Genomic DNA, 17,969 nt, shown 5'->3' on the forward strand with positions numbered 1-17,969 from the left:
CAAAAGCAAAGGATGGTATTGCAGGGAAACTGTTAAAGGGTTAGAAAAATGTAAAGAGTGATTTGCTGTTACTGCTGAATGGAGGGCTGGGGCTGGCTGTAACTCTGCTGGGCTGTCGCACGCACTGGGAGCCTCGAGTGTCTCCTGCCTTGTGTTTGAGTCATTACTTCTATCTGGAGCAGACAGACCGCTTCCAGTCCCAAATCCTCCAGCATATACACTACTTGATGTCTAGTACAGTCATGTATGTTGTGCTAAGATTTACTACTGCCACTTGAGTAACTGGAGAATTGTAGCCCATGCTCACATTTTTCTTGGTTTGATAGGCCAGGCTCAGGGTGCCAGCGTCACTGACCAGCCTTTTGTGTCAGAGCAAGGGGGAAGAGTTAGTTGTTTGGAGCAAGTCAAATATACGAAAAAAAGAGGGGAGAGGGCAGATATTCCTCTTCAGATGTGTTAGATGGCTTCTCCCCATATCATCTGTAAACACATATTTAGGGGCTTTTGGAGAAGTCTGTTACTCCCAGACAGGCCAGTTTATTGGCAATTTTGTGATGTTACAGTTACAGGCAAAGCTGTAGTTAAGCAAGTGTAATTAGCAGCAATATTAAAGGTCTTTAATGATACTAACTCCAGGCAGTGGTTTTTTTCCCTGAGTTTTCATTACCTTTATGCTGATAATGGCTTACGTCCTTTGTACTAAATCCATGTTGCCAAAATCCTTCTGGTGGTTTTCACTTAAAAAAGTATCTCCATGTGAGCATATTTCCCCCACATAAGCTGTCAGTCTTCATTATCTTTTTTTTTTTTTGCACTGAAGTACACGGGGCCTCTTTTGCAGTCTGTATTCTGAAATAACAACAAAAAAGCCACTTCTTAAAATTATGAAGTTTTCTTTTAACAGAGATTTTTTTTAAGAGCTCTGCTCTTAATCCACCTGCTCTGTGGCTACGTTTGCTCCTGCGCTCTCTGCAAGTGGTTCACTGCTCATCGACGAGAACCCAAAACCCTGTGTCCCACGACTCATGAATTTGAGACAGATTAAATTAAGTTTCAGATCTAAATTTTTTTAAATCTTCATTTTACCTCCATGTTTAATATTAGAGGACAAAACAAGTGTATGTGTCTACAGAAGGTGTTTTTTACGTAAGTCAGGTTGCCACCTATAACCTTGGAAGTGGAGTCACAGCGTTCGTGGGCTCTGTGATCAAACCTCCAGAAAGGGTAAGAGACTTGCAAGTCGATAAAAGACTTGAGTGTAGTGCAGAAGAGGATCCTATTCCCGATCACCTTTTCAATCAGCTTTTCACCTGTCATCCTGTGACTTTGCTTAAAGCCAAACTAATTGTAATTTAAAAAAAACCCTTTTTTTATTCCCTAAAACCAACATCCTGTAAAGTTTATAAGACCACTGGTTATATTTATGGCTCTTATACCTCCAAAGTGGGGCCGCAGTGCTTTTGTCTGCAATTTCATTGCCGCCACGGGACTAAGGTCTGAATCTTGCATCAGTGTATGTAAGAGGGGACTTGAAAGATTTATAATGGGAAAACGCTGACAGCTTCGTAATTTATTGCAAGGCTAACGGGCAGCACTGTAGTTCCTGACAGCTCCAAACCCTTGTTCTCTGGGATAGTTTGTTTCTAATCCGCTCCCTCTGCTGGATCTCCCCCCCACCCTCCCCGCCCAGATGAATGGACCTAGGCTGGTGAATATCTGTATTGCTGTATTTTCCCTCGGTATTTTAACAGCCTTTCACTTTTAGGACTTCCTATTGTTGACATTTGTGAGGGATTTCAGGAACTTCACAGCAGAAAGGCTTTTTCATATAAGTTGCCATTTTTCTTGCTGTTCCTTCCCCAGCCCGGAGTATCTTACATATTCATTGTCACACAGGATACTCCAGCAGCAGCTTCACATTTGGGAGCCCTGGTACTTCGCTGCATCCAAAAAATGGGTAGACACAGAACAATACCTACGTTTTAACTTATTTGAGGAAAATGCTGTGAATCTGCATAATGGTCTCACACAGAAAGTGCTTTATCTTCACGAGTTAGTGAGTCAGTTTAGGGGTATTCTGTTGGCAAAAGCTTTCAGAGAAATTATGCATGGTAAATTAATGAAGGCCGTCTGAGGTATTATTGTGTGTGAATGCACATGCCATTAGAATCAATGGCTGGCTGAAAAAAGTTAACGGTCATTAAGGGACTGTTAAAAAGGCCAGTGGACACAGATTTACTCTCTTGCAGGGCTCTGGTTGGGTTAGGTGAAGACAGAGATTGCTATTTGCCTCCAGGCCACAGGACAGCCCAGGCTTTGTGCTTTCCTGTCCCCATTTCTCTTGGCTCCTGTCACTGGCAGATTTACGAGAGCATGCAAGGGATGGTCTTCTGAGCAGGTAAAGACCTTTGTGTTGCTTTTCCTTATTTTACAAGTGTTTGGTAACAGAAAGTCCAAGTGGGTGAGCTTGAAAGGGCTTAAAACATCTGACCATCTCTGTGGGGGCGTGAAATGGAGCTGTTTAATGGAGAAGTTGCAAAAAAGAGTGTACTGTTTGCTTTTGGATGATGCTACCCTATCTGATGGCGAGTCTTTAAAATATTGCTCATCTGACTAGTGGGGTATTGCCTCCAATTTATGTTCGGATAGCAAGAAAATAAATTGAGCCCTGTGACAGATCTAACCATTACCCAATGGTATGGGAAATGGAGCGCTAAACGCCAACCGAAGATTAGACAACCGTATACCATTACTGACAATTCAGCTGTGAATTTGTCATACACAAAATATAAGTGACGCGAGCTATTTCCTGGGCGCCTATATTCCCTTGGGCTGTGTCCTTTCCCTTGAGCACTGTAGATTTTTTTTTACATTGTATTTTGAATGCAGTGATTCTGACTGAAATAAAATGCCTGGAGAAAATTAATGATTTGATATCTTCTTGCTGCTGCCAAAAGAAATATAAAAGAGTCTTTGATCTGGGGGCTTTAAAAAAGTGAGCTGGACCAGTTACTGATACTTACTGACCTAAGTAAGTGATAAAGCGACTGTGTCGAAGTTTAATTAGTCTTGATCAAGATACGTTTTTAAGATTTGGAACTAGTGGCCTTTTGAAGAAGAAAGGCTTCTAGTTGTCATTTATGCCACAACATGTCCTTTTATCATACTTTGTGTGTCTCCAGCAGGAACGGTTGTTATTTTAGAGGAAAAGAGAAATGGCTCATTTGATGGAGATTAGCACGGACAAGCTTACTAATATTTGAAGACAATTTCTCTGTCTTAGCTTTTTCTCTATTTCATATCCCACAGAGATTACCTCAGACTGCTGTTGTTAGTCACTGTTATTTATATAAAGATATGTAATGCATTTGTGCTTGAGGGGTTGTCTGCAACGGGGTATGCAATTTCAGATTGTAGAGACTGGCAGGAATTACTGTGAAGAATTGCTTTCCAGTGACAGCTTTATCCTGCCTGTAATATGTCATTGCGTGTGACTTTCAATTAATCATGCAATAACAAAACATTGCGTCTGGCAACAATGGTGTATCCATTAACATCGAGAAGTAAGTCTTGGCTTTATGAGCACAAATGCTGTCGCAGTCCCCTGCCCACTCGTACACTTTAATCAGTAAGTCTCAACCCAGAAGGAACATTTCTCTCTTCCCCTCTCCCCCATCATCCTCCAGTGCGATCTATTAAGCTGCAATCCATAACGTCTCGTGTCTCTGTAACGGTCTGATGGCGTGCGGTTTTAAATGATTGCATGAATTTGACTTTGTCTCACTCTGCCTTGACCTTGGTGTCTTCAGTGGCTTCCCCTCCCTCAGTTTTCATATCGGGAGTGGGGAGTTCGGAGAGAAAATGGAAGAGTGACAGAATGGACTTCGGAGATATTTCACAGGAGGTTTAATGTTGCTCTTTGAGGAAATGGGGGAGAGAAGAGGGAAGAGAGAAACCATTACCGGAAGACAAAACGCACAGATTTGCAAATTTGCAGGAAAAAGGCATCCTGCTGTCGAGCATAACTGGCTCCATAGAAGCCTGCCGTGGGCTGGGCCTCACTGGTAAGCACAATGGAAACCTTGCAGTAATTCTTCCTCTTGCTCACTCTCCCATTTATAAGAAGATTGCTAAGTAATGTATCGACTTAAGTAAGACCCCCAAATCTCATTGTGTTTTACAGCTATATCTGTATCCTGAACAGAAACATAAACAGGCACTTGGGTGCTCTGTGCTTGGGCTACAAAGAAAGAATGATACCCTGGTCCCAGCCACCAAGTATGTGTCCCTGTTATTATATCCAGCCAAATTCAGGAGTAGATTCTCACTCCACTGAAAGTCCTGTCTTTTTTCAGTTGATTTCTTTTGGGTTCATATTGAGGTTTTACACCTTGTGCAACATAAATAGGAAGCCTGGTAGTAATTAGCATCAATGCTTTTCTTTTTCTTTTTCCCCTAAGAAGGAGATGAACTTATTTTTTAAAAAGTGCTTGGCTGGACAGTGTCAGAAGAATCTCCTGAGCATCCTGAGAGCTGGTTTACAGCAGAGCATTGGCATGTTACATGAAGCAGAGGAAACTAATTTTTATATCTCCCCATGGATTAATACTGTTTGCGAATTTGAGACGCATTTGACTGGTTGCCTTGAAAAGTGCACATTGAAAGAGGCATATGTGTTAGTCGTGGATTTTGGCAATGGTGCGTTGGGTGCGTTGGAGTACTTTCACTTTGTGTAAATAAAAAGCAAAAGTCTTTGGCATTCTGAGGAGTAACAAGGTTTGTAGCTCCTTGGGAAGATCTTCATGCTCTGGCTTGCTGAATCTCCCCATTGTCCCTGAATTACCAGCCAGACAATAAAACAATAGTTAATCAACGGTTTATCTCAAACATGGTTATTCTGGGGTAAATGCAGTATTATACCGGTGCCATACAACGTTCTTATTCCCTCTGGGCAATGTGACTTCTGCCAGCTGGCAAGGGTATTGGTTTTGGTTCTTTAATTAAGGCTAACCCCATCTATCCTACTGTATCCCTAGAGCAGTGGATCTGACAAGATGCTGAACTTGCTAAACTGTATAAAATAAAGGCACCTGCCCTCACATGGACTTGAGGGTATTCAATACCACAGAAGGTGGACTCCTTGGTGATCCCTAGCAGATGCAAACCAGCACAGCTCCATAAAGCCATTTACTGCCAGGTGGGGCTGTCTATTTACATCAGGCTTTTCCACCAGGTGAAGGCAGTTGGTGCATGTGTTAGGATCCAAGCACACACAGGGGAGGCCTCCAAGAAGGAGGGTTTGTAATCAATTTCTCATTCCCAAATTATTTTTCCAGGATCCCCACAGTATGGTGTTTGAGTAACATAATAATTTTCTAGCTATTAAGTGCCTGAAAATCAGCAGTAATTAACTTACAGCAAATTCTTCTCTTCCTCTCCCTCCTCTTTGCTCAAAAAACCAAACAAACAAACCCCCTCTCTCAGCAGAGGAAATGCAAATGGAAGCAGTCTCTTCCGCCTTAGTGCAGTCGTGTACAGACTACATCTTTTTCACCCCTTTCAGTTCTGTGAATAACATAATTGCTTTGTTATCCCTCAAGGGATTTGTAATATTAACATTGGTTAATGACATTAATTCAAGTTTTTACCATTAATAAAATGGCATTGCTTAAAATTAAGCATTACATTTCAATTAGTCCATCGAAGACTTTAATAGTCTGGAGCATTAAAGTGATTTTTTTTTTAATTTCTTATTAATTTTTTATTGTATCATGCTAATTTCCAAAGAGTGATCGAAAGCCCAGCTGATCCAATGAACGACCCTATCTGCCATGTTTCTTGAGGAAACTTCTTTCTTTCATGACATTATGCAAAAAGGTCACATTTCCACAAAGCAGGAATCTGTTTCAGTCACCTCCTGAATTCATTATCATCCTTTTTACTTTTTAACATGAGGCACATGATATACAGGCACCCCAGGTGGACATGTTTAAATTAATCTAGTAATAATTGATTCAGAAGAGATTTGGAGGACAGAATTTGCATAAAAGCCATAATGAGAGCAAATTCTCCAAGGCCAGACTGAACAGGTAAGTCCCTGAATAACTTACATCTCCTAAACTAATTTGGTTATATATGCAGGATGAAGGTGTGGGGGCTGGAGTGCCATGTGATTGGAATTCATTACAAATAATTCATCTTCCCCAGAAAGCCTGGCCTCAGAGTGTATTAAAATGATATCAGCGTCCAAACGCTTGCTCAGACCCTGCCTCCTGGAAGATGACGACAAGGTTTCTGTCTGAGGGCTTGTTTGGGCTTTTTAAAGCATTTCTGAGGAGGAGAGCTGTCACCGCAGAGCTGGGGTGTCTGCTGGCAGGCTGCTTCTCCTGTCTGATGGGAGAGGATTCAGATGTCCAGTTTTGGCTGGACCTCTGAATTTGTCAAAAATGTGAGCGTAGAGGATGATCCCCGCTTTCAGTCCAGATATTCCTCCCTTCCATTCTAGCATGGAGCTGCTTAGCTAAGTCATAGATCATAGGGTTTGTATTAAATCCTGGATCACCTTGGTGTCTTTGGGAACTTAAGGAGGGGGAGACCTTACAGGATGGGGACTGTACTGTGTACTGTTTAGGTAAAGTAAATCTATGGGCAGTGAAAATTACGACTGCAGTTCATTAAAAGAATGCAGCCAGGGTCTTTTGGAAGGTCACCTGTCCTGCTTCACTTTCTCTTCGCCTAAATATCATTTTTGAGAAAAGCTCTAAAGGGATGGTGCTGTGACCCAGCATAGTAATACCTGTGTTCTTAGGCTGGTGAGCTTCAGTTAGCAGGTAGCACAGTACCACGCTCCTGGTATCAGATAAATTGCGTAGGATGTTTGGAGGAAGAGGAAAATTCAGCTCAGCCTTTTCAGAAACTGTTGCTCACCAGATATTTTTCTGGGGAAAATTGATGTCACTGTTGTTTTCAGCAGATGAGGAACCAGTCCCATTTTGTTTACACACAGCAGTCAGTAATAACCTGTCATTTGTGAGCTGTATATCTTCTGCACTGCTTCCCTTCAGTGCTGTCCTGCAGCTGGGTAGCTCTGGGAAGAGCTGCTTTCCTCTACAGTATCTCAAGTGCAACACGAGAGTCGGGGCAAACCAAAGCAGCTGTGCTGCTCCAACAAGGGGAAGAGTTAATAGAGCCCCACAGGTAACTGCTGCTGCAAGAAATATGAGAAAAGCTGGGCATGGCAGGAGAAAAAAGAGTCTGGATGACAATTATTATTTTGTCTGTTCAGATTTGGGGCATATGTAGGCTGTTTGAACGCCTTCTAGCCAAAGGTTTCCGTATGATAAATGATGCTGTGCAGTGCCAAGAAGATGCTGCAGTGAAACATATTCTTGTTTCCAAGCAGGCTGAAACTTGGAGCTGTGCTACAGCGATGCTTTATGCTTATTCTCCTAGGGTTACAATTAAACCGTGAGTATGTGTTATGTGGCACTGGGTAATCACAAATCTTTGACAAAAACAAACAAGCTGTGGTTTCTGTCTCCTGCATGGGCAAGCATTAAAAGAAAAAGTTCTTAGCATCCTGTTGTTGCAATGTAGCGGTAGAGGAAGGAGCCGCTGGGAGGGATGAGATGGGTTTCTGATGTGCAGCAACTGCCTTGGACCGCGGCGCATGGGGCTACGTGAGTGATGCAGGAGGATCTGTGGGATGGAGCAGAAGGGTGGCGAGTGGCAGGAGCTGTAGCCCTGGAGTCTCTAGCACTGGAGTCTTTAAACTGGAAAAACAAGGCTCTAGGGAAAGTCAAGCCCATATGTTAAGGCTGACTGTCAGGCAGGAGGTTGATTGGTGTGATGATTTCATGGCTCAGTTTTCATCTGCTGGAGACTTGAATTCTGAGATTGCTTCAGGTCAAAGGAGAATTAAGTGGTTTTTTTTTTTATTTATTTCATCTTCTTACTGTTTTCCCAACTGTGTGGTCACAGGGTCACCATAGTGGCTGCTATACAGGCAATCCTGATAAACTATCATCTGCTTGACACAATCTGGGGACTGCAGTTGTCCCCAGCTTGCCCTGATGGTGTTGAAGAGAGAAACCTTGCAAGTTACTAACCTATATTAAGTCTGATACAATTTGGAACCATTGTTGCTGACTTCCTTACTAAAAATCCCATGGGATGTCTCCAGTGGACCCTCTAATTAGAGTTGAATTAAAAAACTAGTGTCAGTAAAACAATGGTTAGTACTCTAATAAGTAAAAAATTCAAGAACACTTATGGTTTTCATATTAAACTGTGAGACAAAAGAAAGCCCCATACCAAAAGCGTTTGGAAGAGTCAGGAGGAGTTTACTTCTCTTTCTGCCTCTACCAAAAACTGTATGCAGTTACTAGTGACTGAGTCACAGAGTTCTGTCATGCCTCAGTTGCCCCAGCTGTAGTGTCACAGCTGCAGTGGGGAGGTGTTTGAGCAGGAGCATTTCCACACCTCTGGAAATCACTGCAAATAGAGGAGCATCTCCAGACTGTCAGGCACCAGTGTGTTGGAATGATATTGGCTGCGCAGTGCGGTGCTAGGGGCTGTGGCTCTGCTAATTTGCAAATTTACAAACCTTTCCCACATTGTGCAGGGAAGCAACTTGAAGAAAAGCTGCTGTGTTAGTGTTTCTACAACAGCTACAGGCTTAAGGCATGGGTCTATGGGCTTGAGTACAAACCTCAAGCCAGAAAGAGCCCTTGCAGCCAGGTGACTATTTGCAGTAAGTCTGATGCTGAATCTACTGTACTTACATCATGTAGCTGATCTGCATGTAAACAGCATGTCTGGCACCTTGGATTTACAGCACCCATGCAGAGGACTACATCACGCGTACAGCGAGAAAGGCGACTGCACTGCAAGGGATGCAGAGCCCTGGGCATGCTCCCCTGCTGCAGGCAGGGCCTCTGGAATAGTTATTCTTGCTGTGTTGCTGCTGTCCCATGAGCCCTGGGATGGCTCCTCTCTTGGGCTGTGTTACACTCATTCATGCTCTCCTTTTGATGGAGCATCCAGAGACTTTGACTGGGAGCCAGGAGCTCCTGATTTCTAATCTAGGCTGCAGTAAACTTCGTGGCTAAATTGCAGTCATGCTAAGTACCATAGCATCCATTGCATTCTGCTGTTGTGTTAGTCTCTGCCTTCGTCTCTGTGTTTCACAGATGGAGCACGTGAAAAATAATTCCATAGTCTGTCCAGGTCCCAGAATTACCAAAAATACCTTCACTTTGACATCTCTGTTGACAGCCTCTCAGAGAGGCCATTCTGTGACCAGCAAATAGAAGGTCTTTCCACCCCCACCGTACAGGTAGTCTTCTAGAGAACAGTGGAGGCATACCACCAGGGAAATAAATGAGTGTAAGCCTTCATTGCCAAATATGATCTTTGGATAAACAGAAGACTTCAGACTCCAAGGCACCTTTTCACAAGTGCTAAATTCATACCCCAAACAAACGCTAACAAAACTTCTCATGTCTTTATATTATGTGTAGCCAGTAAAAAAAAGATCTAGAGCCCTTTGGGGAGAGCCTCTTGAAGCACTTGGGGACGCACTCAATGTGTGGTCAGGTTAGCGCTATTCAAAAGCAGGTCTGAGTGTCAGCAGAGCATATGTTTATTTATGCCCACTGGGTTTGGCAGGAACCCAGGAGTACACTATATTTTGCTCTGTTACACAGGCTTTTATTGTTGAATCAGCTTTATTTAATGGGAGCTTTCTGTAATAGGTTCCTGTTCTGGAGGGCCTCCTCTAGAGGTGAGGAAACAGTTCAGTTTCCAGGACCACGCAGCCTTTGACTGTGCTGCTGAGGCCAAGTAACCAAGTAGTGGCTGATGATGGCTCATTGAGGGCATACACCAGTCCATAAAGAAGTGGACTGACACCAAACAATTCATTTGGTACCGAGCTGTGGTTAAGAGTTTGGTCTCTGTTACCTGATCTGAACAAAATGCAATCCCATTGCATTTTGTGGGCTTGGTTTGGGACCTTGACCAGTCCTGGGTAGGTTTGAACAGCAATCAGAAAGCGCTCTAGAAATAAAATGCCCCAAAGTGCACTGTCAATCTTTTATGGGATGTAGTCCTAAGAAGATCAAACTATAGACTATTACTATTCAGCTCCACTACAGGCTTCACGAGGCATGAACCTAACAGTATATTAGGTTAAACTGATTTCTCCTTTGCAAAGAGTTACCTGAATTATTTATATACATAACAGAAAGGTTGCAATAAAGTGACCTGTGTTGTGAGATCTTGGTTTTTTATTCCTGATATAAAGCCTACTGTGATACTGCAGCTGGTGCCTTGCAGACTGTGCAAGGCAGGAGCTGTGAGAGTGCCCCAGTAGTCAGCATGGAGCTCGAGCTTCTGCTTTGCTGCAGGAGAGCATATTACCTGCTCGCTCTTGCGATCCACCCTGCTGCTGAATTGTAGGGTTTGTTTGTTTTTTTTAAAAAACCCTTGGATTATAGGCATGAAAATACGGTTCTGTCTTCCTGGGGTGTTGTGAGAGTGAGTTCAGCGTGAGGCTTTTAGATGCTGTTGTAGTGGAGGCCATGGGAAGCCCTGAACAAGGTGGGCACACAAGAGCACGGTGAAACCCAGCCAGAACAAGAGCTGCAGTGTGTAAGCTGTTGAGAAATTAGAGGTGAGCTCACCAATTCTTCAGGAGACTGTAGGGTGATTTAATTAAAGCAAAACAAGATCTCTTCGCATATTCTCATCTGAGCAGTAGTTTGACCATTCTTATATGTTTGCCTCAAAAGTAAATAAATGAGAAAATCTCGTTATGCAGGAGCCCGGTCTAAGGGTGCACGTGAGATCTGACGTGTGAACATGCAAGTGCAGCGTGCCGTGTTTCCGCTGTGACACAGATCTGTCTCCCCAGCGCAGGCAAGGCTGAGGGCTGAGTGTACGGATGTGGCCAGGGGCAGAGGGAGAAGTTGTGCCTTTTCTTCGATAGTGTGAAATGGCCCTTGGAGCCAGTCCGGTGGGATGAATTCCAGCTGGTGAGGGTGGGAGGGGAGGGCAAGGAGCGGCACGTGAATAAAGGACTGTGGTTTTGTTGGCCTTGGAGTTTTCTAGGGCAGAGCTGCCTGTGCCAACCTGTCATAGCCGCATTGCTGAGCTGTCTTGCTTTATAATGTTTATATTTATTTCCCTTATTCTTCCAGTACTTTTTTGAATACTTTCATGTCCACCTCTTTCCATTGCTCTTCTTCCCTCTGGTATCCCATTCTAATAAAATCATAACTGTGCCAATCACAAAAGATCCTAAACAGAAGAATTAATGCTTTTACAGGAGGTTCCTTTTTTAGTCTTTTTTAAAAGCGTCTCTTTTCTTTAAAATGAAAGGTGAAGCATTTTCTTTTATCCTTAAACTTTACTGTCATGTTTTATTAAGTCAAAATGATAGTTACAGTCAGAGGAAAGCAGGATATGAATTCCTGGTACAGCCATTTTTAAACTGTGCTTTGTTTTAAAGCCCTGAAGATTGATTGAAGGTATTTTTCTTTCAGACGTGGAGCTTTAGTCAAAGGGGGCCTGATCTGAGTTACCCTCTGTAAATCAGGATTAGTTCCTGTGAAATCAATGGAGTTACAATGATGCAATACAGGGCGAGTTGGAAAAGACTCATGCCCCGAGAATGAATAAGGGAGGGACTGTGGGTGATCCCCTGAATGCTGCGCTTGTGCGAGGGGGTGAAGCCACAAGGCAAAGCAGAATTATATGCTGTCCCTATCAGGCTGCCATGAAAGGGACTGGGTGAGAAATGGGCATGCGGCAGTGGGTTTGTGCTCACATGGGTGCTGCTGTTGCAAATCTCCACTTCGGGGGTGCACTGACTGTGCAGACCTCCTGCTTTACCCAGAAGGAGCAGCTCTTTGCCCCTCCCCTGCCACCACTACAGTCAGGGAGGCCCATGAGCTAAGAGAGCCTGATTTAAGAGACAAGAGGATGGTGGCAGAAGTGGTGCTTACAAAATACCTGTCTCAAGCATATTTCACCAGATCCAATGGAGCCTGAATTTGTTGACCTGTTTTTGGCGCAGGGCTGGAGGGATTCACTGTGCAGAGTAGGAGAAGGGAGAGAGATGCCCCATCACTGGGCCTTGGGGCTGTGCAGAAGCACAGAGGACAGGCTTTTGTGAGGGACAGGACAGATAAACTTGGACAGATAATCTTACTGGACATTTTTATCCTTTTTTGATGTGTCTGCATTGTGCGTAGGGGGGGAATAGCTAAGGTGGTAAAGATACATCAAGATGAGCAGATAAAGAATTGAAATGATATGTCCTGTTTGAGATTTGAGTTTAACCAGGGATTTGAGCTCTTGTCTCTCATCTGCACTGAAACCTTGATTTCTTGAGCCCTAAGCTGTTTTGAGCAGAGTGTCTAATGAGAACAGCTCTTTTTATAGTATTTAGCTGTATCTAAACGGCTTAATGCTAGGGCAGGTTCCGCAGTGCAAACCACTGCTAGCCTGGGCTGTGCTTAGGATCTGCAGTGTTTTAGCAGTCTGGATGAGGACTGGTCCTAAGCACTGGTCATACTCCAGCCCTCACAGTGAAAATCTGCAGCTTGGACAAAATTGGAGGCTTGAGTTTGTTTTAATTCTGCTGGAGATGACCATTTACATGGCATACCATTGACCTTCTCTTGCACATGGCACTGCTTCATATTTGGGGTATGTTTTTTTCAGAAATAAAGTTGCAGCAGCTGAGAATAGTAATTACTGAGTTAGAGTCTCTCTTAAAATATTGAGGAAAAAAAATGAGCAAGGTAGCCTGGGAAGGGGCAGGTTGAAGGAGTAACGTTTTACAATGCTATCCCCTGTCTGAATCTTGTTCAGCTGGTGCTCTAGGGCTCTGGATTCTGTTGCCCTTGATCAAGCTGGCATTTACCCGTTGACTCCAGGAGACACCAATTCAGGGCTGCACATGACACTGATTTTGTTCAGCTTCCTAGCACATGAGAGCTCCACGCATCTGATGGATGCAGTTGGATGTCGGAGATAGGGTACATAGGGAAGTATGCAAGTTTTTTTATAATGTTTCTGTTTCATCTTTGTTTGGTCATATATTACTTTCCACTTCACATCAAGTTTGAAACCATTATTATAAGGAAAAAGAAGATGGAACTTTACCCCGAATACTGGTTACAGCTTTCTAAGGAACATATTGAAGTCTCTTGGACTGTGGTAAAATCTCCCAGGGGAAGTGGCAGAAATCCAGCTACTTGGCACATTTTACAACTAGTCCAGACAAAACACTAGTAAATGTACTCTGCTTTGGCACAGAATAGGCTGTGGGATGTTATGAAGCTTTCCTGTATGCAACTTTTTATCATTTCATGACCCTGATGAGTGTGAAACTTGGGTTTACTCATCTGCTGATTCTAGACCACATAGGGCCTTAGAGAAGCATGGGACCCTACTGTGTGTCTTTGATTTAAGAATTTTTTTCACCTAGCTTGAGATCATTGTTTGGATGCTTAGTACATGAAAATGGCCATATTAGCTCAGACCAAAAGTCTGTCTAGCTTAGTACCTTATTTCTAGGATTAGCCAGTAATGGCTGCATTGGGAGGAGTAGAGCATGCATAAAGTGAGATTTCCATGACTCTCTTCCAGTTTCCAGCAAGGATATCTGACACTGAAGAAGTCCTTTTGCCTCTTATGCATTTCCCACAACAACCATCACGTATCTAAGGAAAGTTTGGCTTTGCCTCTTCCGGAACTTTTAGTGGATCCAAGAGCTAAACAAAATGCATCTCCCTGGGGTTCACGTCTCTGTGCTGTGTTTTACTTCTGGATCTGTACTGAAAAAAATGATCATTTAAACCAATGGCTGAAAATATGATCTGGTGCTTCATCATCAATAATTTTCATTACAGTGTGACTTGCACAACATCTTCATCATCTGAGATGCTGCAGTACCCAGTTGTGTACGCCCTGCAGTATGCTTGTGCCTAATGACTAAATGCTGTGCTGGCCTTAGTTTTGAATGATTTCACATCTCTTATGTCTGCTGGTCCCATTTTTTAATTTAACACGTTATTTGCTGTGTTTAAAAAAAAACAACGCCCTCCGTAGTGAAGTGCTGTAGAACCTCTTTTGGAGAACTGGAAGGGGATTTTATACAGCCCTGCATAAAATCTGCATGTATATGAGGCTGGAAAAAATGTGAAATGCTGTAATCTCTCACTCACACTAGTTAGGAAACCAAGTCCCTAGAACTACCTCCAATCCTGAATGCCAACGCTATTTTCAGTCAATGGTACGTAGCTGCTGCTGAGGACACATGTGTGTCCTGGCAACTGGCAGGAGGATGTACTGGCAACCCATCTTTATGCCAGTGTTTAAAATCACAGAGAAATACAGATAAGAATAAAACATAGGATCCATCTTTCAAACAAGCTGTCTCCCACTGCTGCTGTAAGCAGTCCCTTGTTGCTCCTATGATGCCCAAAAACCTTTACGAACTTCTCCCAGCTCCTTGATGTTGCAATATTGTCCCCTATGTTGGAGTTCGCTCCATGCCACACTTTCTGTGGGTCTCCACAGTGTCTCCTGTTACCAGCCACCAGCCTGGCCACTTCAGCTCACTGAAGGTGTTTTGGAGACTCTGAACAAAAATATAGAAGTATCGGGCACTGCAGGTGTTGACTGTTACACTACCTTTATGAATCACTACACCCACAGGAACTGAAAATCTCATTATGTGTGAATTTAATCAGGATCAGCTTTATCACTAGATAAGATTTAAGGGTAGGAGACTCCATTTGTTTGAAAACACGTGTTTGCAATAATTGAACAAAGTTACATATGCACATCAGTAAGATTAAATTTGGCAATGCAGATTTTCCTAAGCTGCAGCAGCATCTTGGGTAGCTTGTGGCATGGGCTAATTAATCCTCCATCCCCTGCCTCAGGCCTGGTAGGCCCAGGGGAGTTTTTAGAGCAATATCTTTTCTGCTGCTATTGTTAAAAACTGCTCAGGTAGAAAATGCATGACTTTCCCCTCTCCTAGCCTGAGAGTGAGTGCTCCTCCTCTTTAGCTGTGCCTCAGCTCTTGTGACTGGGAGCTGTAGCATCCCATGATAATGCAGGCAATTGACTCACTTCTCACCAATCTCCCCATTAAGCTCTTTTAATTTTTCTGTTACCTTAATTAGCACTTTCCTGGCAACACCTTTTAATTGGCTTTTCTTGTTTCAAGACATTTAAAACAGCAGTGGTAAAATGTATAAATCTCCTATTAGAACAGTATTAATTGCACATGTGTTCTGGTGATAACTGATGTTGGCCTTTCCTTAGCGATCCCTTGAATGTAAGATGACATTTAAACACGGACATGTCATGAAACTGAGGAGTGAGGTGTCGGCACTGGGGGACACATTTACATCTGGAGTATTTGAGATTTCATGTTGTCAGTGCTGGCCATTGCACACCAGCTACTGTATATAAGGACGTATACCCCAAAGGTAGACAGAGATATGTATTTAGTGAGCTGTGCACTTCTATTCTCTTTGAAGTTAGAAGCCCAAATACAGTTGTAAAGTGGGTAATTTTTTTTAGATGCTGTTTGTGCAATATTACCTTGTGTATTTAGCACAAGTGGGGTTGGAATGAAAGGGGAACCTCCACCCTTATCTACCCATGTTACACACTTCGGATAAGCATTCATCTTCCTGAAAGTGGAATTATTTGTATTTCAGGTATCCTCCTTGGGCCTACCTTGGAAGCTAGATCTGCAGCCGCCCTTCAGTCATGGTTGTTTCAAGATTAAAGGCCATTTCCCTGTCATTGCCAAGCCTTTTTCTTCTTGCTTTTCATCTCTCAGCATCACAGAATGTACCTGAATACTCTGAAGCTGAACATCAGCAATGTGTCAGGAAAGAACACCCCACAATTGCTTTTGAAGGTAAGAGCTTCTATTCCTGTTTCAAGTTCCAGTAGGATGATCCGTTTTGAAGTCCTTCCTGGTGTCGTTATGGATGATGGTTTAGTCTGTGCTGTTTTCCTTACACCTGCGATCCACAGGCTAGTGCAAGTGGCCTGATGAATTGTATTCCCTTTGATGCTTTACAGTGTTTTAACTCTGAGGTTTCACAGCAGTCATTTAATTCAGGCAGTTTTGGGACTACTGGTCTAAGAATCTCCATTTCCAATTCTGCTACAGGCTCCCCGTAATCTTGTGCCACACTGAAACTCTGCTTCAGTTTCCTTTTCTCTAACTGGATTCAGTAATGCTTGTATACCTCCCCTGGCTGGCTGGATCCAGACAATAAGTGAAAAATGATAGAGAATTTGGACATACCTGAATGCAAGAGAAGTAAATTGTTTTAAATTGCAGGGAGTGGCTGCCTTTTTGTTTGTTGCTTTTTGTTGTTGTTGTTTTTGTTACGTATTTATCACCTCTGCTAGTAGTTTTTCTGTCTTTCATCTGGGCATTTAGCGTGACAAGGTCTTAAGAATGTGAGAGGTGGCCTTTGTGTTGCAGCATCCTGCCAAGTGCGGGCAATCTTTTTACTGTTCTTTTGCAACGTGGAATTTCTCTTGTCCTTATCCCAGCTGGATTTTCCATGAGTGTACATGTACTCCTAAGTTGCTGTCTGTCCAATCTGTCCACTTACCCACACAACAGTTAGGTCATTATATTGGTTATATTTCTGAATTCACCATTATTTCTGAATTCACCCCAGACTAGTGTGTTAAGCTCAGTGTGCCAGTGTCATCAGCTGCTGAATCTACTTGCTAAAAATGCTTTCCTCTAAATGTTGAAATATTGATTTTGGTTCCCATTTAAGGCTTTGCAATGCATCTCCAGTTACATTCTTTGCTAAAGGCAATTAAGTACCTTGCAATGTGCCTCTAGTTAGGTTCCTTGCTAAAGGCAATTTAGTTGTGGTTTTGTGACCTTTGAGATAGGGTTGCAGGAAGAAAATAGTCAAAGGCTTCCTTGCTGACCTTTCAGGGTTCTTCTAGAGAGCTTTACTCGTCTTCACAGAGGAGGAAACTCTTGTCTCTTAATTTGGAAGGTGTAAGAGATTTCTTGTCTGTTTTCCATTATCTGTGCTTTAAAGGTTTAAGTGGATTAAAGTAAATTAGCAAAATCTTTAAGCCTACATGATATGGTACTGGCTCTAACCTTGCTCCAGTGGAATAGGTAAACAAACCTTGATTTTAATTGTTAATTAAGTCTAACCATCTGTTTAACCGTAAAGGGATGAAAGGAGAAACCCTTGTGGTTAAAAACGTTGTTGTGGAACTCAGTTGGATATTTAAATAAATAATACAATAATGAGGATGCTATAGGTACAGAAAAGAGAAGAAGCGTGCCCTCTTTCTATTAACCAGGAGCACCAAACTTTGAGTTTACAGAGGATGCGTTTGCAGGATCCAGCACTGAGATAAATCATTCTGCAGGGAATATTAGAGCCCCAATTCCTGATGTTGAAGAATTAGCGGGCATTTTTTGGCACTCAATATGAGTGCTTCTCTGCAGAAGTGACGGCTATGTAAACATACTCATAACCTGCCAGTTTGCTTTGTTTTAATCCGGCATGAATTTAAAAAAAAAAAAAATATGTCTCCTCCCCTTTCACTGTTCTTGTTCCCTTCCTCTCTTTAATGATAGAGGGCAAAAACTGGTATGAGTTAATTAGAGCTTGACAATTATACAAAAGAAATAAAGATTGAAAATTGCAGACACATCAAGAAAATTACCTGGATTATCATTTGGGTCTCTTAAACCCAAGTTAGATTCAGAGTTATTATTGGTTTTTTTTCTCAGCACCTGTTTCCTCGTGATTGTTCATGATACAGTTTAATCCTGTATTCTCTGCTGCAAAGCTCAGCTGGAAAATACACAGGAATAAAATTAAAGGCACCTTATTTCCACTGCACATAGTATTTAAGTTCTATGGAAGAGGGCTCAC

The 17,969-nt window shown here is 42.7% G+C and overlaps 1 protein-coding gene across 1 annotated transcript in view; it reads left to right on the forward strand.

The window, feature by feature from the left end:
• SEMA5B (sema domain, seven thrombospondin repeats (type 1 and type 1-like), transmembrane domain (TM) and short cytoplasmic domain, (semaphorin) 5B) overlaps window positions 1-17,969 on the forward strand; it is a 185,895-nt gene that overhangs the window by 35,828 nt on the left and 132,098 nt on the right. Inside the window, exon 2 of the mRNA XM_009327140.1 lies at window positions 15,747-15,952. Within this exon, the coding sequence (XP_009325415.1) occupies window positions 15,799-15,952 (154 nt within the window). The 5' untranslated portion in view covers window positions 15,747-15,798. The remainder of the gene's footprint in view (window positions 1-15,746; window positions 15,953-17,969) is intronic.

The sequence above is a fragment of the Pygoscelis adeliae genome, unplaced genomic scaffold (assembly GCF_000699105.1).
Source record: "Pygoscelis adeliae isolate BGI_AS28 unplaced genomic scaffold, ASM69910v1 Scaffold227, whole genome shotgun sequence".
Taxonomy (NCBI): Eukaryota; Metazoa; Chordata; class Aves; order Sphenisciformes; family Spheniscidae; genus Pygoscelis; species Pygoscelis adeliae.